The sequence below is a fragment of the Haliotis rubra genome, unplaced genomic scaffold, assembly GCF_003918875.1.
Source record: "Haliotis rubra isolate DU_JTF1 unplaced genomic scaffold, ASM391887v1 Scf212, whole genome shotgun sequence".
Classification (NCBI taxonomy): domain Eukaryota; kingdom Metazoa; phylum Mollusca; class Gastropoda; order Lepetellida; family Haliotidae; genus Haliotis; species Haliotis rubra.
Window position 1 is genome coordinate 886,831 of NW_025766137.1, and position 25,928 is coordinate 912,758.

At 38.1% G+C, this 25,928-nt stretch overlaps 1 protein-coding gene across 3 annotated transcripts in view; it reads right to left on the bottom strand.

Moving 5' to 3' along the window:
• Positions 1–25,928, bottom strand: part of LOC124276732 (2-oxoglutarate dehydrogenase, mitochondrial-like) — a 109,647-nt gene that overhangs the window by 76,673 nt on the left and 7,046 nt on the right. The window contains exons 3-7 of one of the 3 annotated variants that reach the window (XM_046712373.1): positions 16,348–16,542; positions 13,309–13,411; positions 8,919–9,019; positions 3,719–3,873; positions 3,092–3,238 (exon numbers count right to left, since the gene is read on the bottom strand). In XM_046712373.1, the coding sequence (XP_046568329.1) occupies positions 3,092–3,238; positions 3,719–3,873; positions 8,919–9,019; positions 13,309–13,411; positions 16,348–16,542 (701 nt within the window). Of the gene's footprint in view, positions 1–3,091; positions 3,239–3,718; positions 3,874–8,918; positions 9,020–13,308; positions 13,412–13,963; positions 14,067–16,347; positions 16,543–25,928 lie in introns of those variants that run through there. The other 2 variants (XM_046712372.1, XM_046712374.1) reach the window with 2 other exon arrangements.

The following is a 25,928-nucleotide window of genomic DNA, read 5'->3' on the forward strand; positions in this document are numbered from 1 at the left end:
TGATCTGCGTCTATGGGAAGACCTAGATCTCTGAGGAGAATGTTGGCGGCTTCGTGAAGCTCTTGAATAGTCCCTCGGCGTCCTTCTGGGCGATGGCGATCTGTGTGGCGGCCTTCCGTGCAGCTTCCTCTGCGTCCGGACCTGGGGGCTTGCCTTGACTTCCGTGGCGGTTTCCGTGGCGTCTGGTGGTCTGAGTCTGCATCTGAGGGCGAGGCCGAGGATGATGGCGATCTCTCCCGTCTTCGCGAAGGCCTTAGCGGCGACTGTACATCGTCGTCCTTCGTTGAGGTGGTCTGTGACTTCCTTCTGAAGGCTGCTTCGTCGTGGCTGCTTCGCTGACTGGGGGTGCCTCTGGGGTATCGTCTCGTTGCTTTCGGGCCCTGGGCTGGCTGCTTCCCGACTGTAGTGGCCCTCCATCATGGTCATGATCTGCGCAACAGCTTCGTCTGGGATGGTCTCGCGGCGAAGTAGTCGGTGCCCTCTCTGCGATGACAGCTGCTGACCCCTCAGGAAGTCGTCTGACATCAGTGTAGAGGCATCAGGCTGCATGGCGATCTCTGCTGATGTCACTGTAGCTGTCACCGGTCGCTTCTTGTGGCGTCGTCAGGGATGATGATCGGCTGATCATCGTAGAGGCCCAGTTCGGCGGCTGGAACAATCTCGGCTGAAAGTTCTTGGCGACCGTGGACTTCCCCTTAGATGTCGGCTGCCCTGGGGAGTCCAGAAGTCTGCGTTAGGGAAGGCGTCGTGGCCCTCTTGGACTTTATCTGCGATGGCGGGGCGTCTGGGGAGGCAGGGGCGGCTTCTTAGTGTTGGCGGACTGCATCCCATGCCCATCTTCCGACGGAGTCTCTTGCGAAACACCAGGCGGGAGGGTCTATCGACAGCAGCTGACTGGAAGGGGAATCCGATGTATCGGCCATGTCTAACCCTTGTTTGCGTGACCTATCTGCGGTACGTCTCACGGCCTTAAAGATATTTATGAAAAGCAGAATTGGATAGATTAATGCAGTAACTGCAGCGTGTATCAAGCGCTACAAGTAGCACAACTAGGGCATAATACATCGCGGGTCAGCAGTTGAAAAGCGTAAATTGCAAATGGTACAGATTTTCATCAACGTAAATACTAGCTGAACAATCCGCGAACTCCGCATGAATAAACGGTAGAAAGACATGTAAGATCTTATCAAAACCTATAAGAGATGAAAAACCAAAGGAGAAGGATATACAATGCAGATGTAAAAGCATAAAATATCTTTGAGATGACCCCTTGTGCCTGCAGTTCGCCAAGAAGAAGACAGCAAAAGAGCATGTATTCAATGCCAGCTGAGTTGCCTAATTGCAATCTATAGTCTGATCTATTGTTTTCAGCAGCTATTCGGTTTTATTCTTTTTTTTTTTTGCCCGATTTTAAGAGTAAACAGGCTTTTCTGGATATCCTATTACGCATCCTACAGAACGCCCAGTTGTGGGTTATTTCGAGATATGCTATTTGTAATTGTGTCAATTTTAGGGATAGAGAGTAACAGCCTAAAAACAGTTTTTTTCCCCCTATTTCCAACAGTACTTTAGGAGTCTCATCAGTGCTTAAGCTTGATCATCAGATGGGTGATGAACAGGAGGTGTCAGTGTAAGAGTACTGATATCATAATATTTAAATTCATGTGGAACATATCTTATCCTGACGTCACTTTTGGTTCCGTGGTCTGCAATGAGTAGCATTGGTAGCCTGCTAGATTTTAGATTAACTTCTGCTCTGGAGGAGCTCTCTTGCCTTCAGGATCATCATCCAAAGTCAGAACACCAGGGTGTTCTTTGCCACCTCAGCTCTATTTCTACTAATTCTAGTTGCCAGAAAAAGAATGACTCCATTCTTCTGCTTCTTGGACGTCTTCCAAGGATCGTCTTAGAGCTCACAGCAGAATAGAATGTGCTTTTACTCAGACTCGGGTTGTTACTATGAATTGTGTTTTTTCATCCAGAAAACATATATTGCAAATTATAGCCTAGAAAGATAATGATTTCAAGAAGACATACTCAATAGCTGTTACTTGCGTGAGACTAGGTTCAAATTGTTTGTATTGAAACACAAGAAAATATATAACGACCAGAAAACTATGAAAGGGCAATAGTTGAGCATGTGGTTATTGCATGTGTACAGTGGAGAGGAAGATATGGCTTATTTCCAGCAAAATCCCCATTTCCCAAATATTTTTGTTTGAACAATTTCAATATTTAGTACTTGGTACAAATACTTTATGAAACTTTACCTGAGGTCTTTTAACTTTTTAGGTTGTCAGTGTTTTAACATGAAATTAAAGTTGAGTGAAACTGAATTGTTTTGCCAGTCCAGCACATCTCTATTAAAGAGTTGGGCATATCAGTCATTGAGGTTCCACACCCTGGTCCAAATAACTCTGCATGGGTATTTGCTTGACTGAAAGTTGGCAGCATGTCTACCAGTTGCAGTGAGCCAATATTCTTTAATGATGAATTTCTGAACAGTTTAGTTTTATGCTATTGTTCGCAATGTTCCAGCAATACCACGGTGGGGGACACCAGAAATAAGCTTCACACACTGTACCAATTTGTGAAATCGAACCCGGGTCTTCGGCGTGACAAGAGAACGCTTGCCTGACATGGTATTCAACATAACCAATGAAACATTAACTGTTGCCAGTTCAACTACAAATGTATATAGAGTCAATTTTCATGATATGACATCTCTTTGAAAAATACATTGAATTTTAATTTTTTACACCATTGTACTGACTGACTGAGTTTGGTTTTACGCCGCTTTTAGCAATATTCCAGCAACATCACGGCGGGGGACACCAGAAATGGGCTTCACACATTGTACCCATACACCATTGTAAAGCATGTTATTTTGTCAGAGCATGTCATTTGTTCCAACTTTTTATGCAATGGTAATTGACAAGCCCCAAATGAATAATGGTTAAACAACAGTCGTGATAAGGAATCTTAAGGTTAATGTATTGTCAGATTTTCAAACATTAGTCCACTCCTGTTCACCTAAAAGCTATACTGAAAATAAAAATCTATGCAACCTGAATGTGATTGTGAAACTGACCTGTGAGGCATGCCAATGACAAAACTGTCCACACCCAGGGCACTGGAGGAGTCAATCAGTGTCTTCATAGAAGATATAAGCACCTCGCATCCCTCGAGTCCAAAACGCTTCTCTGATGACCATTTGCGAGCAAGAAATTCCTCAAATCTGTGAACAAACACAACAGATGCACACCAGATACCAACATACAACATAAGCAATTTAAACTGCATGAAGAATTCTGTGTTCAGAAAATAACAATTTGTAAATTGATAAAAATAATCTGGTGTGATTTTTTAAGCAAACACGGTTATCCGTGTATTCATGCATCTTAATAATGAGTGAGTGAGTGAGTGAGTTTGGTTTTACGCAGCTTTTCGCAATATTCCAGCAATATCACGGCGGGGGACACCACAAATGGGCTTCACACATTGTGCCCATGTGGGGAATCGAACCTGGGTCTTCGGCGTGACGAGCAAACACTTTAACCACTAGGCTACCCCACCGCTCCTCTTAATAATGACGGAGTTTACCACAGAGAATGATCTGCTAATGCACTGTGTATCTATCTATCAAAACTGTAATTTGGTAGGACAGGAACGAATCAAGACAGGTATAAGTGAAGTGATGATGTGTCACAGTTAATACCGTGTGGATCTGATGAGCCTGGCCAGGAAAAGCCTTTTCTCTTCATTGCTGAACTGCATGATACGAGGTGTTTCAAACTTCTTGCGAATCCAGTCTGTCTGTTCCAGGTTGTTGATGAACATGAATTCTACACCAATGTGTCGACAGTAGACTTCCTGAAGGAAATATACTAATCATCAATATGGGATAAAATGACACTGGGTTATGATAGTCATGCAAACCACCTTGAGTAGGACTTGAGTAAAACAATTAATTGCTCAGTGAGGTCGATACATCCAAGTGACCTCAAAACCCATTTCTGTACTCATTCCAAGACAATCAGGGGTTATGACAGAAAGTTTTGCCTCTCCAAGGATCATGTTTTGAACCAACAAGTGATCCTTGCAACCCCAACATCCCTTTCTGGCTCAGGGTAGTTTACACATCATCTACCCTGTGAATAATTTTAAGCAAGGTTCTATCCAGAAGATTTCTTTTCTTGTTCCAGTTAACTTTCTTCCAAATTGTTTTTTTCTTTTGATGTTTCAGTTTATTACCTTTTTGTGGCTCTTTGTCATTGGAAATTGTATGAAGTTCCTCCAGTGTTTCAGCAGCAGTATTAAATTATTATTATTGTGAAGCACACAGATTCCACTGCAGCATTTAACCAAAATGTCAGTCTAAGTAAACCTAGGCTCAGTATTATTCGTTACACTGCTTTAATGAGTCTAACAAACCCTAGTAGAAGGTCGCGTCAGCTAGCCTTTTTGCTCAGTAACAGTTTACCAAATCGCGAAAGTTAACATTCGCACATACCGTTTGAACTCTTACCTCAAAAACTCTAATGATTCCGAATGCTATTTTCCACACGATCGCTTCCGAGTGATACACATGGACACAATGAGTAAACAGTCGCTGAAAATAGCGTTTTTGTCAATATTCAAGGATGTCTTGTGGAAATATAAGCTAATAGTAACCATGTCATTAGAAACCCCTAAGCGTATATACTGCAGGTCAAATATCTGTGTTTATGCAGATTTTCGTTTGTTGATAGATCAGTGTCAGCAACCAGGGAAGAGAAAATCCGTTTTGTAAGTCCCACCGAACCCTAACAAGTAGTCGTTGTCTTTTTGGTTAAATCCGTTCGGTTGTCTCGCATTTGATTGGATTTGACGTTAGCTGATGTGACCTTCTACTAGGTTTTGTTAGACTCAGTATAGCAGTGCAACGAATAATACTGAGCCTAAGTTTACTTAAACTGCCAAACTAGTTCACTGCTAAATGGCTGAATAATTACTGATATCAAATTATATGATTTAAAACTTGTATCCGATCTATCTTAATATCCCCAGTATTATCATGCTCAAAATGATCAATATATAGCAGATATATACTCTAATACTGTCTTCAAGCCATAGAAACCAAAGTACTCATTGCAGGTTTCATTGGTAAAAATCATCCGTAAATGAGAATACTAGAAAATTGCAATAACTGACTGGGTTAATGATAAAGTCATCAGAAACATGTACCCTATTTTTAATGCAAAAGTATTATTATTATGATTATTCATATTTTAATCACGAAAACAGTTTCTGCTATTTCAGCAAGTCCATGACCTTTTGTACTTATGACGTCATATATGAGTGAGTGAGTGAGTTTAGTTTTACGCCACACTCAGCAATATTCCAGCTATATGGTGACAGTCTGTAAATAATCGAGTCTGAACTAGACAATTCAGTGATCAACAGCATAAGCATCGATCTGCTCAATTGGGAACCGATGACATGTGTCAACCAAGGCAGTGAGCCTGACCACCCGATCCCGTTAGTCCCCTCTTACGAGAAGCATGGGTTACTGAAGATTCATTCTAACCCAGACCTTCATGGGTGACGTCATATATGATTTAGTTAGGTTGGCCATTATTTGTAAAATCAAGCGACAGTTTTTTTGGTTATTTTTTTAATTGATAAGATGGGATATTGTGTTGCCTGGGGTTGTGCCGCTTCAGTGAACAATCGAAAGAGGCACCACGGACAAGGTCAATAGTTTTGGCAGCAGTTTTTGGTCAACATAACATCTAAAATTGACCGGCTTTAATGCAACTATAATACAAGTTTATTTCATAATATTCCATTTATACTTTATCATCATTACATGTCACAACTTACTGTCAGTCATATTATTTAACATTGATTAAATCAAGTCCAATTGTGATGAAATATATAGATTATCAAAATCACTAAGGTATTTCACATGAGCTTGAAAATGTTTCGCTATAACTGACTGACTGACTGACTGACTGACTGACTGAGTTTGGTTTTACGCCGATAAATGCTTTAAGCTATAACATTTGTTCTGGTTTGGATCCCTAAATACTGCAGTCTACCCGATAAACCCCACCATTATCTATAAATACAATGGCAAAAGATGAAGTACCTGTTACATACATTGTTTTCCATTTTGTCGAATTAAGTGTGCAGGCATCAAAGTCACTATTTGTCAGTAGTGTGTGCAGAGAAAGTTGTTCTGTATTCTCATTGGCTGAAATGTTGTCATTCTAAGGTTATGACCGAGTACCATAACTATTTTCATAACCAAACACTAGAGAAATATACATTGTCCTGACTAGTATTTTATAACTCACTGTTTTGGGGCAATAACATATCTGTGTCGCTTATATTATCTCTGCTCGACAAGGCTGGAATCTTGTATTGAGAGAAGATAATTTATCAATGAAAACGAGAATCCTATTGTTTTTCAACAAAATAAATCCTTGCAACAGTGTAATTTTTGTAGCAGACACTATCTACTTTCCCCATCTGAAGCATTATTATTTTATAAAACATTTTCTGGGACAATCAGACTTCCTGCAGTCACCTGTTTAACACAAAATGAACTGCAATTACATTTCAAACAAGAAGACAAAGTCATCAGTATCCCACGCAATGGTAAAATACTCTTCATGAATATGTCAACTAGTTACGGCTATGTCAAATGTAAACAAAACAACATGGATACTGGAAATATAGCGGTAGTGTCGATTTAATGTAATGAATAAATGTTTTAAAAAACCAACCCTAACTTTATACTTAAAATGTTTATGTATTCAGACTTGTTTTTGTCACTATGTGGCAGAAATAATGCCGATGCGACGTAAAACTCAACTCAATCCAACTCATTAGGTCATATAAAGTTCTGCTCTGGAAAAGGGCACTACGAAGAATTTCAGTAGTCAAACTTCTTGCCATGGAAATGCAAAAGATATTTTATTCAGATACCCAAAACTAACAAAAGGCACCGGTTCACCACCAGACCAATCTATATGCCAAGTTTGGTGAAGATTTTATTGAATGGTTTTAGAGTTCTGATCAGGAAAAGACAAATTTGTCCAGACAAACGAACGCATGGACGGATGGAGTCCAAAATAAGTTCCAAGTTCCATGACTTTCATGTCTCAAAACTGCTTAAATAAGTTTTCCTTCACTAACAGTAATGATTGGCGTTATTCTGGTGAAATTCTAACCATCAGTTCTTGGAAATGCTTCTTTAGTAAATATATGGTATGTAGCCTAGAAGTGAAGACCACCATTGTGCATCCTTTCCTGGGGTCAGTGAAGCACCAGTGCAGCATACCAAGGGAACCAGGCTCAACGCTAAGAATAAAGCTTTAGCTGCTCTGGCAGAATATCCACATTTGGTGAAGCTGTTTATGATATTCCATACATCAAGCTAAAAGAGTTCCGGTCCAGGATGAAAATGAAATGAGGATGCATAATTATATTTGGCCAGTTCGGAAATCTTAGACATGGATTTCCAGTTGTTGATATCCGGACTACAAACCAGAAAGCTCGATCAAAATCAGTCACAGGTTCCTCGTTTGCGAAATCTTATGTAAGATTCTCATGATCAGAGTTGGTGGAGTGAATGCATATGCATGAAGACCTTCCCAAGATATTCCTAGCACACCATGGTCCAAGCCAGTGTGTCTGGAACTGGAAATACAAAAGTTGCCATCTGTTTGTTGAATCATGGTGCAAACAGGTCTATTAGTGGACAACCTTGCTCTTGTATTACAAATTGGAATGCTTCCCAATGGAGCATCTGACTGTTGATGATGGCTTGAAATGCGTGGACAGTGCATCAGCAAGCACATTTGTATCTCCGGGAATTTATCTTGCTTTTATTCTTAAGTTGTTCTAATACCTGTGTGTATGTGATCTTTGGAAGATTTAGTGGGTGAAAGTAATCGATGTCAACTCATGTAATATGTCCCTGATGTCAACAAAGCCAGCCCCTATCTTTGTTCTCATGGTCACACACTTCACAGGATGCCCTCTTCGAGGCAGGCTGCAGAGGTATTAATGGCAGATGTTGAAATTGCATGGAATTCTCTATTGATAACAGGAATGTCTCAGAGAAATCAACATAATGTTGATTTGTTTATTGTTTCTAGGCCTGAAAGGTCATTGTCTCACTTGTTTGATGGTATCTGTACCTTTTGATTTACCAAACATTCAGGGCAACTTGGGATACTGACATCCCTGCCTCCACCCACAATTTGCTAGTTTGCCTGAAACCTTTATCACTCAGAATCTGTATTAAGGTTGCAAAAAATACCTGAACTCAATTGCAAGAAAGTGGATTGCTGACAAATTCCATTAAAAATATTTTATGTAATTACATGACATTGCAAGCATGATATGTATAATGTAATAAATGCACTGTTGAGAGGCATTTAGAAGTTGGAGCAGTAAGGACTAAAAAAGGAGGGATAACACTAATGGATGAACAACTTCTTTATTGCAGTGAGAGCAACGTTTCAGTGAAGGCTCTAACACATCAAGCAAGTGATGTCACCGAAACGTCGCTCTCACTGCAATAAAGAAGTGGTTCATCCATGTATTGTTATCCTTCCTTAAATGCATTGTTAATAGTGTTCTTCATCATACTCTAAAATTGTTGCATCAATCATGTCAGTTGTGTGACAAATGCATGTATTGTACTCATATCCATCCCAGATGCCACACTGAATGGTTGCTGTTTGACAATCAGTTTCTCAACAATATGATTTTATAATCAGGCAATGACATATGATCATCAGGGGCTGTGGCAAGGGGAAAGAAATACTGGCAACAGACAACACACAGTTTAGTTTGAGGCTTACTAAGCTCGAGACACAGGAAACCCTCAGAATTATGTTGTCAACCAAACCAATACTGACCTCCAGTCTCCTGATAATTTCTCGGAGTGGGAGAGCAGCCTCATTGCCTCCTATGTAAGTGGTGGCTGGTAGACGAAAGACTCGATCCAAATCCTGCTCCTCTGTGCATATACAGGGTTAATGGCATTAGTTTCACCAATAACAATAAACATTCAGTAAGCTTATGGAAAATGACTGTAGAACACCAAATGAACTCCCAAATGCAATAATGAAAAAGACAAAATGAAAATGTTTTCTTTGAAAATGAAGTAGAACATATTCTCTGACAAATTTCACACACATATTCTGTACTCTGCTTGGACTGTTGTTCAAAAACAGTGCCTCAAAGACAGTGTTAAAGTGAGTAACATTTCCTGACTCAATTATTCATAATGGATCACTTTAGTTGTTATTTGTCAATAGTTTTCTTGCAAATATCACTGTCTAAAGTACAGGAAAAAAGCAAAACGTGACTTTGTGTTAATAAATTGGCATGTAGGAGCTCATATGCAGAAAAGCATATTAAGAACGACTTTAAGAGATCAAGTTAATTAAATCTATTATCTTTATAGAACTGACATATTGATTAATGTTCTTTCCTCCAAAAGGAAATTTATTTAAAAAAACATCAAGGCTAAAATCAGTTCTATTTTGATATCTTGTCACATATCTAATGTGTCTCCAATAATAGTTTGCACATGAAACACTCTTCAGACGAAAATAGCAAATCTTGGTTAGTCATGCAAACATATGCTACATCCCAAAGTAAGCATGTAAATAAGCATGATCACAAAATACTAACATTTCCGAATGTAAGGCAAGAAAAAAGGTTTACAGATTCATAATAGAAACAGCACCATGGAAATGCAGCTCACCTGGATATGGAATCAAAAGTTTAAAACGTCAACAGTACAAAAATTAAACTCACCACAGTCAATGAACAGAAGTTGCATTGATATTCATACATTTTCTGCATAAATACTATAACACTAAAATGTAGCATACTGAAAAGATCAGTAGAGGAGAAACACCCATGCCAATCTTAGTATATTATGCCAACATAACCTTTTGCTTAAGGCTGGGACGGGTCCAAATTATCTACCTGGGTACCCCACCCCCTATTACCCTACCCTACCCAGATACCCGTTATGTTAATTCCTGACATCAAATTTGTAAGAAATGGCAATATATTCTTCAGCTCGGATGCTAAAATTTCAAGTTTTTCCATATCATAACCATGTAATATATTCAAAAGAAGTGACTGTAAATTATGTTTAAATCTTCAAAGACACTACAGCCTTTTAATCATGAAAGAATAATATATATATATTACATTGTTTAATCTATTAGTCACATGATCATAATGGGAATGGTATTGAGACGGGTACCTGGGTCCAACTCATTGCCCACCCATCGGGTATCCGGGTTACCCGTCCCAGCCCTACTTTTGTTATAGTGAGGGACTTGTAAAACACTTCCATTGATAGAAAAATATCCAATCAAAGTTTTCAGCAGCACCAAAGTACCATGCATCAGACATTTTAAAAAATATTCATTAAAATAACACAATATTGGAATATATTTTCCTGCATAAAATGATAGTATCAGAGATAATTCTTAAATCACTGCACCAAAATGGGAATGTTTTTACAGAATCACCAGGAGATTTGAAGGAAGTGTGTGCACAGCTAATTTCTGTTTACGGCTTATCGTGTGAACTAATATACACAATAATCTTGATCTCTGCATATAGAATAATGCCTTGCAGATAAGGAGATAGAATCATCGACACTGTGCCCATTTTATCTCACAAAACATTGTTGTTTAGTTTTTCCTTCTATGGCAGTTTGAACATAATTACAAGATTTACAGTTTCTTTCTAATATGAAGTTATCGATAATTTATTGATTTTTACTGAAGCTTGGTGTAAAAAAATTACGCCCCAAAACCACATTGATCAAATGCCATTGATATCTGTCCATGTTCTGAAAGCAAGTTTTGATGATGTGCAATGGGCAATTGTATAGGCCCAAATGGTCTTTAACCATATGACCAAAAACAACAACAAATAAATAAAGCTATTGTGAACAAAAGTAACATTCAGCATACATATTGAAACAACTGAACTCTTCACTGAACAATTCTGGGTGATGACGCAGCCTACAATTTGGAAACAAATGATTAAGTAAAAATTACGTGATCATGCAAGATTGCACACAAAACATGCTAAATAAAGACTTTTCTTTCAAATTGATATTGCCAACGTTCATACAGACATGAAAAAACAAATTTAAAGCTGTCGACTGTCTTTTTCAAGGTTTGCTTAGTTGTATTCGCAAATAGTCTGTCAATATTTATTAAGATGCAGTATACTATACCAGTTGTTGGGCCTAATAAGTAGTATGAATCTGGAAGGATCTGAAAGTTTTCAAACTTGTATGAACCTTGACTAATCAAAACGATTTTCACAAGTCTTCCTTCTGTGTACATTTCTACACTAAACATACAAAACAGACAATAACAGACCACACTTAAACAGAATTAATGTGTGAAGCTGCAAAGAATGCCTACAACTAAATTGTCCCTTGGCTCATCACAATATCTCTAACATACAGTATATCAGGTGGTCAGGCTCACAAGTCATTGTATCGTGATTGAGTAGATCAATGATCATGTTGTTGATCACTGGATTGTCTGGTCAAGACTCAATTATTCACAGGCTGCTGCCATATAGCTGGAATATTGATGAGTGCGGTGTTAAACAACAAACAATCTACCATACAGATGTTGAACATACTGTGTCCGGAATTAAGACAAAAGAGGCAAGAGGTTATTGCCAGAACCTTAACATTGAATACTAAAGTACTGTCGGAAATAGAAAAAACCTGTTTTTAGGCTGTTACTCTGTATCCCTAAAATTTACACAACTGCAAATAGCATATGTCGAAATAACCCACTTCAGCCTAACTTGGCATTCAGTGGGATGCATAATAGGATATCTGGAAAAGCATGTTTACTCGTAAAATCGGGCAAAACTTAGAAAAAATATGAATAGTTGCTGAAAACAATAGATCAGACTATAGATGGCAATAAGGTCGCTCAGCCAGGTATGACGACAGACCGTCGACTCACCTAGCATGAAATGCATGTGTTGCCTTACAGGCACAAGGGGTCATATCAAAGATATTTTGTGCTTTTTCATGTGTGCTGACTATGTCTCATCTATTGATTAACATCTTACGTGTCTTCCTTTCATAAAGTTTATGTTGAGATATGTAAAAGAGTATGATACCTGATAACCATAGAAACGCATCGTATTACGTGTCTCAAAATATATAGGTGGTATGACCACCCAATCGCGAAGATCGACAGGACTGGATATTATTTGTAAATTGTTATGACATGCCGTGTACTTCCCCAGTATAATTGCCCTAAAGGATTATCTTATCTTAGCTGATATCTCTATCCCCCAGCCCGACCCCAACGATCGTCTGCGACACCCCTCCAGGTTTTGCTTTTGAGACGAACCCTCCTATCTGTTTCTTTTCACAGTGACAATGAGACTCCATGATAGCTACATCCTTAATAGTTTCAGCATGAAAGTTATTATTTTTTACGCCAGCTATCGTTTATAATGAAGCTACGTCTAATTTCAAAATGGACATTGAAAAAGTGTCCTTTGTAATACAATATCCTCACACACTAATTTGCATAAAGCCATGGTCTGTTCCAATTAAATCGTTTTGGACTTAAAAAACCTGCATTGCTCATTTCTGCACTAATCTCTCTTCAGTAAAGCCCTTTTTCTACGTTTCCTATGTCCCTACCACCGAGACACATATATTTCACACTTGCACATATCAACTACATAAATTGTAGAGATAAATGAGAAAATACAGTTTTTTTTCTATTTCCGACAGTACTTTAGTATTTGAGTGGTGGGGTCTCTAATTCAATAATAATTTTATAATGTAGTATTTGAGTGGTGGGGTCTCTTATTCAAATACAACAGCAGAATGTCAATTCAAAAGTTGACAAAATCAGGAATATGTCTCCATCAAAATTCATGTGTAGTGGTTAACCAGGGAAAGAGAGTGTCTGTGCAGACAGAGGAATTGTTAAAGTAGCATGCTTAAGACAGAATGAAGCTGATCAGGAAAAACTAGTAAAAAAACACACACGACCTCAGGGTACACCTCAGGGTATTCCTACAAAATGCATATGCAAACAAAACCACTGCAAAACATGCAACAACTTGTTCCTATATTCCCCTCATCCCCAAAAGACATTAAAGTGAAACTTGGTGTGTATGTTACAATGACTGGAACACAAGATGTGGAATGACAGAACAAAATGGAGCTTTTTGTGTACCGTGCTGTCTGGGCAATTTGATGGGCAACATGGGGCTTACCAAACTTGTAATGGCTCACAAGGAGATCAGGTGGAGAATTGGCATTCAGGTCCACTTGGTTGATCTTCAAGGGGTCTAAATCTGCTATATGATGTCCACGAATCTAGCAATGACCAAATACAGACAAAAGAGGGGTTAAAGACAACTTGGTCAGAGAAGGAGACCAACCTTTTCCCAGAATTGGAGAACAAAAGTGAGGATCTGAAAAAATATGTACAAAGGTCCCACCAACATGAACATGGACTAACTTCATCGCCCAGCATGATTGGTGATAATGAAACATAACTACCATATTACCTGGCATTACATGTTCAAGTGCTTCCATAGCATCCCACTACTTATTCTTGTATTTACACCGTTGATGTACTATGTAACAAGCCTTGAAAACAAGGACAAACAACATCTGATTTTCCAAGAATAGAGAAAAGATGCACGGTTTGGGTGTGTATCAAAATCTGCAAACAAATGAATATTAGCAGGTCCTTGATTCATCTACAGGTCCATGTCGACTGATTCACCATCTGCAGATCAAGGAATATCACATATAATAGTCAATGTTGAAACACAGAACTAATCCTGTGAACTAAAGGGTAAACATTCAACAGAACATAAGCAAACTCAACTAAATAAACTACAATAACCCCATCATACCTACCCAAACCGTAATTATTGGGTAAGAGTTCGCTAGGGACCTCAGAATCTAGATCCACGTCAGATATACCAAGGGGGTCCAGAGTTGCCACATTGTGACCACGGATCTGCAGTGCCCATAAAATATCACACATTAATATTCCAAAATATTTTGGTATGCAACTATTGATCTGTTTTTTAAAGAGTATCTCTCCAATATGCAAATCAAGTTCATAAGAAACAGATGCAGTACATGTACCACATACTTAAAATGTTAAAATTAAGAGAAGGGAAAAACGTCAAAATAAAGAGAACATTCTTAACGGGGCACTGATCCAGAGTGATTAATGTTTCGCACCAACAATCTAATTTCCTCAACTTAAACAATGGGACAATAAGAACGGTGGATGCCTATAAGATGCCGTTATTTGAAAATATCCCCAGTAGTTCTTGTCTAATTGTAAAATAATATCCCAGCAGTGTAGTTTTTTTCAGATTTTCTGATAAGTCGATGGTATTATGACTAATCCAATTTGATCTAATTTCTGTTTTTTCTACCTCGATATTTAATCATGTCAATTAACAATGTGATCTCAATTGACCTTTGATATTAAAAGCACACATTTGATTTATTTAACAAATATGGTATTCAAGTCAAATTTATTGTTATGACAAAATGGTACATATGCTATTAATTGAAAGTAGATCAGTATGACATCATGTACTGAAATAATATAACAACTCCATGTATGAGACCTGTTCATACCAGCAGAATTAGGCATAGATGTGAAAATGGTTGGAACACCACCGTCACTGTAACTTTGACTTCACACATATATTATAACTTTTTGTAATTTCAGCCTTATCCTGAAGAAGACACGTACTAGTTTATTCTTCCTGAAATAGGTAGGGCATGGTGGGTTTGCCTTGTAGTCCACATTTGCTTGTCCCAATAAAGACCTAGGTTTGATTCTCAACATGGGTACAGTGTGCGAGTGCCTATTTCTGGTGTCCCCTGCCATGATATTGTTGGAATATTGCTAAAAGCAGTATAAATCACACTTGCTCAATCCTGAAATATATTTCCTTTGGGGCAATGACCACGAAAATGACATTTTCCCTTGACATGATGTGTATTCAAGTAACATGCAAAAGACATTTTTATCAACATGGTGCAATGGCACTGTAGCTCCCAAGGTTAACTGTTCAATATATTAAAACAGCTACTTTGTGGTCGGCATTACATTTCAAATATGTTGTCCACAGATGCTGAAGCAATACACTCAATTTCCACAATGTTTCCAAATCTGCAAGAATGAATATAGTTTTGAAGAGCATTGCTGCAATTCACAGCAGTTATATTAAGGTAATACAAAGTTTAAGCATAATAATATACACATTCTGACAAGACTCTTTTCTAATGCTGTAATCCCCGCTTCACACAGAGTACACTTACATCCTCATGATTTGAAAAAATTACACTAGAAGAAATACAGGCCAAAGTTCAGCCTCATCAGTTGTTCTTGAGTCTGACCATTCAAAAATACATTTTGAGAGAATTGATGAGAATGACATTACATTTGGAGCAGAGTGACTTCTTTTTCAATATGACAGCCTTGATGGCCATATTCAGACTTCTTTTACAATTTCAAGTCTCTTCCTTCATGTAAAAGTCCAGGAGATATTTAGTAGTGAAAGATAAATTCATTGAGAGAATTAAAGAGCCTGGTCAAACGGTCAAAACTTAAACTACTGTAAACAATGGAGCATAATGTTATTCCCACTACTAAGTACACATGTACCAAATTTCATGACAATTAAACAATAATGTCTGAAAACAGACTGTAAATGGGCATTTCAAACTACATGACTCCCAAACATTGAAAATGACTCCCAAATATAAATATTGTGTGTCACTATTACTCCCATTTTTCAAAGTCTGTAAAACCCTGTACCTGTTGTGGCAGCATTTGCAAATCAATTTGACATTTCTTGCACAAATACATGAGTCATCACTGGTTGAAACTATCATTAAAACATTCATCTTCACTGGCCCACTGAGATGATCTAGAGAGCAAATGACAAATGGATTCCGTCATAATCTCTGTATAATCATTACTTGTCTCTGCAGTGTTGACCTTCTTTAATGAAAATTATCTTGAAGCAATAAGTGTCAACAATTAAAACCCATATCATTTTGTTATGGCAGTTAACATCACATTAACTATACATGTCCACATGAATCTTTGCATCATTTGATCATTACTTTGAAATCATTATGATTGCTTTATACACAAGTTTTATGTGACTTTATATCAACTCACTTATTTTGAACCATGCAGCAAGAAAGAAATAGTCAAGAGTCCATGAAAACTGAAAGCCTTGTCAAAACTAGCCATGGAAACTAACCTGATATGAGCGAATAATAGACTGAACAGACAAATGATCCTCTATGGTCTTCTCATCAACTGGTGCACCTTGGGCTACAGCATGCGTGGGAATTGGAGCGACAGTCAAACTGGCAGACGACAGTGATGGTGGACGGACATAAGCTTGACCAGGAGGGGCTCCACGTGCCGTTTGACGAAAGAAAGAATCCCAAGACTGAAAAAGAGGAAAACTTTACTCAAAATCATACAATGGTTGACTAAAGAAATGGGTCAAAACATAGCAATAACACATGTGGACTAGTCATTTCATGAAATATACAAAGGTAGTGTTGGCATATATATTGGTTACAACATAATACTACATTGTCAATATTTTGTCCATAAACATGATAAAGATATTCTATGTCTGAGTACCTGTCATTATCATGTCTATCAATATTATGCAATCCCATAATGGAATATTCAGGTCATGCATCATAACTATCGTTGGTGTAAATTACTGTAATGTGAAGTGTCAACATGAAGAAATAACAGCATACTGTTAACTAATGGGATGCAGCACACAAACGGAGGCAGCAGTACTGCAAATAGGTGCCACTTCTGAATTTTTGCAAATGGTTATATCTGATTAAATTGACTGAATGTGTTGTGAGTCAGCATACAAACTATGCAGAAAATATGGTTCTGCTTCAGTCAAGGTCGAAAATGCATGTGGAAAGTTATGTACATTTGGTGTTTCTTAGTGCCTATAATTATTGTGATGTTTTAAGTTTCAAAGTAGATTCTTTCATGAAAAAGTATGGGCACAATTATTTTCACAGAGGCACACCTAAATTATCTGTTGGGTCTCCTTTGAAAAAAATTAATTTCTATCCCTAATATTAAACACTGTGTTCACATTTCAGTCCATGACTAATGTTTAAAGAATTATTACCTTAATAACAGCTTAACTAAGGACATAGAAAAACATAGCATGAGGTTTCTCAGGTCATTCAGAATCATTCACCATATTCAATCTTCATTAAACAAGGGTTAAAGGGTTAAGTTAGGTCACTAAGACCTTGCATTGAAATTAGTGGGTTTCTGATGATCGAAAATAATCGAAAATAATCGAAAGAAGGAATAAAAATAATTATCGATTGTAAAAAACATATTTCAATTAATCAGAATTTTGTTGTTTTCGTAAAACACACTTGGATGAAGTAAACTAACCATTAAATTTGATGAATATTCACAAACAAACATGCGCTCAACAGCGTAGAGCTATGCACTTTGTATTCACAGACTCAGGCTACTCATGAATGATGGTATATATATTTAATGATATAGAATAAAATAATCAAGTAATGAAAAGATGACAGCAAGCATTGTAAAAGCTTAACCACTTTTATTGTTTAATTAAAAGTCTAGTGTCCTTGTATGAATGCATTTCATTGCATGACAGTAGTAGTTATAAAACAATTATTGTCACTAAGGTGACATAATCCCCCGACGCAAATTATCAAATCAAACTTATAAAGTAATGAAAGTTTAAGATGAAGTTAAATGTCAACAAAAACATGACCAGTCAACCTCTCTTGATATCTTGCTGTTTAGTTGTTCAAACACACACATATTTTCAAGACTGACTTTGACCTTGACATGAATGTCATAGTGTATGAAATATGCAAAACTAATACCAAAGAAATTGCTTATTGAAAAAAATTCAAGGGAGGTCTTGAAAGTCTACGGAGAAAATCCAGTGAACCGTTCTTAAAATATCTTGCTGACAATTCAGGTTAACATACCGAAATCTTCAAAGTGTTGTCGTGACCCTAAAAATTATGTGAAGGTCACCAAAATTGACTTGGCCCTGGGCCTTCCCTAGATGAAGCTTGGTGACAAATATGAAGAAAATCCACTGAATATGTTTTGCGATATCTTGATGACTATCTTAACATGCGATTTAACATGCTGAAATCTTCAAAGTGTCTCTGTGACCTTGAAAATTAAGTGAAGGTCACCAAAATCGACTGGGCCCTGCGCCTTCCCTGGATGAAGCTTTGTGTCAAATAAGAAGAAACTCCAGTGAATGGCTCTTGAGGTATCGCACTGACAAGCATAACATGTAGGTTAATATGCTGAAATCTTCAAAGTGTCTCTGCGACCTTGAAAATTAAGTGAAGGTCACCAAAATTGAATGGGCCCTGCTTGGTGTTAAATATGAAGAAAATCCAGTGAACGGGTCTTGAAGTAGCATAACATGCAGGTTTACATGCTGAAATTTTCAAAGTGTTGCCATGACCTTGAAAATTATGTGAAGGTAATCAAAATTGACTGGGCCCTGCGCCTTCCCTAGATAAAGCTTGGTATTAAATATGAACAAAGTCCAGTGAAGGGTTCTTGAGATAGCTTAACATGCAGGTTTACATGCTGAAATATTCAAAGTGTCGCCATGACCTTGAAAATTATGTGAAGGTCACCAAAATCGACTGGGCCCTGCACCTTCCCTAGATAAAGCTTGGTATTAATTATGAAGAAAATCCAGATAATGGTTCTTGAGATAGCTTAACGTGCAGGTAAAACGTTAAAGTCCCCTTGTGACCTTGAAATGAAACCTGACTGGCACCTTCCTTTTACTGTGATGAACCTAGGTACCAAATATGAAAAGAATCCAGTCAACGGTTCTTAAGATAGTACGGACGGATGGACGGAGCCTAATACTATATCCCCCGCTTCGCGCTAAATGCGCGGGGGGGGATAAAAAACATTAATTAGACAAAAACCTGGGGGAAACCCCTTAAAATTGGTGATTACATTAAAAATGTATATACATGTATTTCAATTATAATCGATAACCGTTCGCCATAAGTCCTCGGATAATCGATAGTGTATTGGTTTCCGATTCCCAACACTAATTGAAATATATATATGTGGATGTGTCTGCCAAAGAATACCCAGTCTGAACTATCCTCAGCAAAGAAATTCCATTTGGTTTACAGGGAAAAACAGAGGTGAAAATTATATGAATGAATCACTGACATAAAAAGTATGTCAAAATATTGTTCCAAATCAAAGCAACAAACATGTATATAAAATAAATTTATAAACATCTAAAAGGTATTACGGTACTGATACCTTGGCAATATCATACTTTTCCACAAGGCATGCTATAAATAAGAAGATAAATTGATGCTTAAATGTGAGACAGCTACACGATAAATTGCTAAAAACAATGAAGAATGAGGAGTGGATTATTTCATACCCTCGCAACCTGACGTGGTAAACTGGACGAAGCTCCTTGAAGCAGGTATTGTCTCCATTAGTACTGTAGCATCCAGTTGATGACGGTTAGAAATGTTCAATGTATATATGCTTCAATTTAGGTGAGGTGAAATGGGGTTTAACGTCCTACTTAAGAATATTTCACTCATATGACGACGTGCATGTGTGTGTATGTGTGGCTGCTTGTACTAGCCCAGGCTAAAGCTGGTTTTATAGTGCTAGCCCACTGAGATACCATGCCACAGTGAAGCATGAATACCCCACTCAGACACATTAGACTGCCCAGTGCTTGTTGTATTATTGCTGAGCGCCATGCAGGGATCATCAAGTACCATATTTTAACGTCTTTTGGTATGACGCAGCAAGGGATCAAACCTGCGACCTTCCGCACTCTGGGCGGATGCTCTAACCACTACATCACAGAGGCGGTGCATCAAATTGAGCACCACTTGAATCTGAGGGCAATAGACCGATCAAATCCCAGCCAATAATCCTTGCATGCTAGCTCTCATCTTCACTTTGGACGTCAGGTGGGGAGGGAACAACCATTGCTAATCACTATGGGAACAGGTCAAAAGGGCCAAAGGACAAAAAGGCCAAAATGGAAAGAGTCAAAAGGGCCAAAGGAAAGTAAAAAAGGGCATAGACTTAGGTCAAAAGGGCCAAACTTTAAAAAAATGGTAAGATAAGAAGAAATTCATTACATGCTGTTGCAGTTGTTCACATCGTAAACAAATATTATCAGAGTTTCTCAGTGTTATTATTTAACACATCTCAAGAGTGGTTAAGTATTTATAGTCAACCATACAACTGTTTGTGTAATGATTACAATACTAGAGGTTTAAACAGTGTGTGAGTGACAATTACACTAGTCAGTAACATAAACAAGATTAAAGGTCACATGAAACCAAAAAATCAAACATAATTAAAACACAATTATCACTTATTCATGACATATAATATACATTGCTGGTTATGAAAAAACATATAAACAAAATTATCAGTGTACAATCGCAAATCAAAAGTGCAATATTGTGTACTTGGGTTTACTTCCCACTACACACCAGACAGAGCGGGTGGGTGTGCACTCAAGTGTAACGGCTGGTTCATTTGCAGATGCCCTCACGGCTCATTGTGTGTGTGTATATATAGAGATGTTGGGTTTTGTAAATACATGCTCATTTTTTGTGTATAACATTTTACAATCAACAGACATCATAACATGTCATGTGTTCAAGTATCACACCTGCCTGTCTGTGTAATTACATAATGTGACAGAGACCGAACTCGGGCCATAAATCAATGCATTTTGTTTATGGTGTATAGCCTGATTGGTGTTAAGTTCAAATTGCATGTGGTCAGTGATAGCAGCTGTGTATTGAATATTGTCATTAGCAGACAGGCAGGCAGACACACAGGTGTCAATAAAACAAGACATTGAGTTTTGTCTGTGACAACGACATATCTATATCTATAAATAATGACATTGCTTTCAAGTATCGAACTGAGAAAGTGAACGTGTGGTGAAATAGACAAATGAAATTATATAAACAGTTAATTTACTGTCATTACATATAAAATGCTCGCGCCTGTGAGATATCAACAAAACATTAGAAAAATAGCTCACACCAAAGCCTTCCTTAGGTATTCACCGGACAACCTGCTTCCAAGCTGCGCGAACCTATTTCACTGCGCACGTGCTATGAGCGCAGCCCAGCTGTTGAAACCAGTTTTCCCCCCAAAAGTCAGGGGAAAATTAGTGAAACGTTTGAACTCCGATTTCGCGCAGGTTTTTTCATCGCGTTATTTTTCAACTTTATAAGTTGAATTTGCTTTTTTGACGATTTGTTTCGGTAAGTCCATACCGAAAGGTATCAAAATCTGCAAAGTTGTGTTTTACGTTGCATGTGACATTTAACAGTAGTGGTCAATTGTTTATGTTGAGTATAGTCAACCATACAACTGTTTGTGTAATGATTACAATACTAGAGGTTTAAATAGTGAGTGAGTGACAATTACACTAGTCAATAACATAAACAAGATTAACAGTAGTGGTCAATTGTTTATGTTGAGTATAGTCAACCATACAACTGTTTGTGTAATGATTACAATACTAGAGGTTTAAACAGTGAGTGAGTGACAATTACACTAGTCAGTAACATAGACAAGATTCCAAATTCACATTCCAAATTAAGCAATGCATTTCTAATAGCTTTAAGCATATAGATAGTTAATATTAATATTTTCATGAAAATTTTATGTGAAATGAGTGTTTCATGTTACACTATAAGTCGTTGGAATTAGTCAGTGCTGTCATTGTTAAAAGAAGTTATATTTCTTTGAGCATATCTGGCTGGATACTATTATTATCTGTAAATATAAAAACAGAATTAAACCAAGTTTCCAGTCGTCCACAGAGAAGTCATCAGTGTCCAGACGAATGACAACTGGATGAACTGTTTGCTCCTTCAAGCCATCTTTGAGCCAGTACTCTTTCTCCACCTTCTTGACATGTTCAACACATGCATGCCAGCGTGTAATGTCAATGTCACATATAGCAGTGTTGACAATGTGCTTGCCATCATTTAACTTGAATGATTGATTTTTCCGGGCCACTGTACTTTTAAGGTCTCCCCAGATAAGTTCGACTGGGTTGAGATCACAGTGGTACGGTTGTAATCTCAAGACCTTATGGCCCTGTTGGCGTAGCATGTTGTCAATGTTATATGTGGGTGGCGGTTTGTTAGGTTTAATCAAAGAGTACAACTGTGGTTTAGTGGCCTTAATTGAAACTTGTATGTTGTTATTTGTTAGCCATTGCTGCATATCTGACTTCTTTGTATTGGAAGTTGGGCACCTATTGTTTGGATCTCGAACACTGTGATAGGGAGCATTGTCCATGACAAGAAGACTTTTGTAAGGCAGAGCTGGCAACAATTGTTCCTCAACATACTGTGTGAAAACCATTGAGTTCATTTCTGTATGATAGTCCCTACCATCTGTGCTCTTTGACTGAAATACCAGATCACACCCAGGTAGGAATCCACGGTGGGAACCAGCATGAAGAACGATTAAACGTTCACCTTTGCCTGTTGGTATTTTCCTACCATCACTGGGATCAGTGGGTAGCCACTGTCTGGAAGCAGTATGGTTTGCATTGACCCAGGTCTCATCCAGATATATAGGTTCGAACCCATCCTCTCTTGCCTGCTTAATTTCTCTCAGGTAGTTACACCTTATTTTCACAATATCAGATCTCTCACACATTACAAGTTTCTGGTTTGCTACCTTCTTGTACTTGTATCCAAATTTGAGCAGTAGTTTGCTTAGCATAAACCTAGAAACATTAATGTCGTGATCCTCTGCAAGGATGTGTTTTAACTTTCTTGTGGACAGGTGTTCATTTCTAGCAAATAGCCGGCGAATGACATCTCTGATGACCCTGATGTCAAAAGAATCTAACTTTGGATGCCTACCTTTTTTGTACAAGGTTTTGTTTATTGGTTGTTGGTTTATTTTTCGCAATTTTTAGCACGATGTTCTTTTTCATGCCAAGAGCAAAAGTTGTACGTTTCATGTAATCCAACACCTTATAAATCGGTTTGCTACATTTGCTCTCTTCTAAAACAAAATTCAACACATTTCTAATTAAACGTTTAGCATCATCTGAATAAGCTTTCATGATGACAGCTAGAAGTAGTCAATGTGAATGATCCAAACAGTCTATCACTGTGCAGTGCACAGGTAACTATCATGAACTGCATGTGACCTAACACTGCCGCTGTTACAGGTCATTGGCTCCCTCCCTCTGCAAGCAGTCTGCGTTCTGCTGTTTATTTTGTTGACAGTTACATAGACAGATTCTTTAATACAAATGCATAAAATCGGTGATTTACAATGTGATTAGGTTGTCTGACAAAACATCCACTTGCACAGTTTGAGATCAATTGGATCATTGGATGAAGAGATATTTACAAAAAAATGGGTCCACATGCATTTCATGCCAAACTATATATTTGATTACTGCGACCACATTTGGCATAATTGCACTAAAGACCAAGAATTAAGATTAGAAAAATTACAAATAGATGCAAATAGAACTATAATAACCAGTGCAGTCCGTGGAACTAATCATGAAAAATTACCGAGAGAAATAGGATTAAGTTCCCTTGCTGAACGCCAATATTGTCACCGGTTGAGTTTATTTTATAAAATGAAAAACGGTATGACACCCTCATATCTATCACTGTTAGTCCCCCCTTCTGTTGCAGAAAGGACTGACTATAATTTATGGGATTCGGCCAACCTCAGAGCAGAAGGCTCAAGGTCAGTCAGTCACGGACAGTCATTTATTCCTTCTGTTGCTCAAGACTGGAATAACTAAGTCACACAATTAAAAATGCACAAACTGTGAAATACTTTAACCTTCTTATCAATTAGGATGGACCTCTTACACAAGACTTTAAACGGTATGTAAACTATGGTTCACGCCACTTACAAATATTTATGTGTAGATTAAGATTAGAATGCAGTAACCTAAAGGCAGATATGCATAGAAGATACTTAGTTGAAAATCCTTCATGCCAATGTGGCCATCCAACCGAAGATGTCTATCATTACTTATTCGTCTGTCCAGTATACCAACACATACGCAAAGATAAATATTTCTTCACACATAACATAAGTATAATAGATATCCTACATGGGAGAGGTGTACCTGAACAAGACGCCCTAAAAATTATTGACTCTGTTATTCAATATATTACAGCAACTGAGCAATTTCCTGAATGACAAGAACCATTTTATTCTGGTCGACACGTTTCTTTTATTCTTTCCTGTTGCGATCATTAATCTTTAATCTTCAAAACTGAAAAAGAAGACACTTTTCCTTGTCCGCCACCTAAGTTATTATTTTACCAAAATAAGTGCACGTTAAAAATTTGTAATATTTCACTTGATTCCGCACATCTAACATCTACTATCTTCTTGCATTTAAATATACATAACTTGTTATGAGTTTATGCAACAAGGACATGTCCCACCCTCATTGCTAGTCTAGTCCATTTAACATTTATATGTTTGCTTGTACCATGCTTCATTACGCACGTCTCTATGACTTGTTTACACCTCTCTACCATGGTCTTTGATATCACCTTACCCCAGTTAGACAGGTACGGCACACTGCGCTTTCTGTCTCATTTATCCCTAACATAGATTCCTTTGATATATGCATATTACTACTTTGCATTACAAGTAGTTATATGTACAGCAACAATATACTACATTTACATTCGTTATCAAGCAATCCTACCACATATTTGCCAAGCTACCCACAATGCCTTAGGTTCCCGGTTCCTGTGTATTCGCCATTTTGGAAGGACTTCAGATTTAGTATTTTGCTTATGCTTTGCTTCTCTCACGATGGAACGAGGTCGGCCCCGCACTCGCCAGAGGAATATACGATCCAACCGTGCAATCGCTACCGAGAATACCAGAGACTGACCCGAAAATTGGTCATCCCAAGTCTTAAAACGAAAGCTGACAAGCATGGGCGTACGAGTACCGGACAATCTACCTAAGAAAGTATTAGTCCAGATGTACATGTTAAATGCTAAAGAACAGCCATCCGTGAATTCCGGCCAGTCATCCAACAGTCGTCAACCGTCTGCTACTATCACGCGAGCAGAGCACGACAGGCAACAAGAAGAAATAGAAGAAATTCCGCCACACATCCAAATTCCGAGCAGACACACCAGAGAAGCCAGTACATTGGAACCAACCCTCAGCGACATTCTAGCTGAATTCAGAGAATTACGGCGGAAAGTGGATGACATGGAGGCCAGACAGGATCAGAGATCCCAGGGTAATTCTCCTCATTTCACTGGACACAATCTTCAAACCTTATTTCACACAGCTGATCTTAGTGCACCTGAGTCATGCATGTTATCCAAACCGGTACCCTCTGATACCCTTCCCCACATAGATCCAGTGAAGGGCGAACACAAGAAAGACATTATAGAGGGTAGGAAGTATTTCAACTTGGCAAAATTCTTATCTGCTTCAACTGATTCTGGAGAATACAGAATGTCAGAATTCTCCGCAGAGGGCGGTGAGCAGATATCCATGAAGGAGGATGTTAAACTGAAGCGCCCCTTGACCTTAGGCGAATTCATCAAAGCCTTTGGTATATACAAAGCAGTGTTTTGCGAGGCCTATCCACACCGCAGGGACGAAATGGATAAGTACGAGAGATTGATCGTGGATATTGCATCACAGTACGGTGGATCATTGTTTTATGAATACCACCGCATGTTTGCTACCAGGGCAGCATCATTC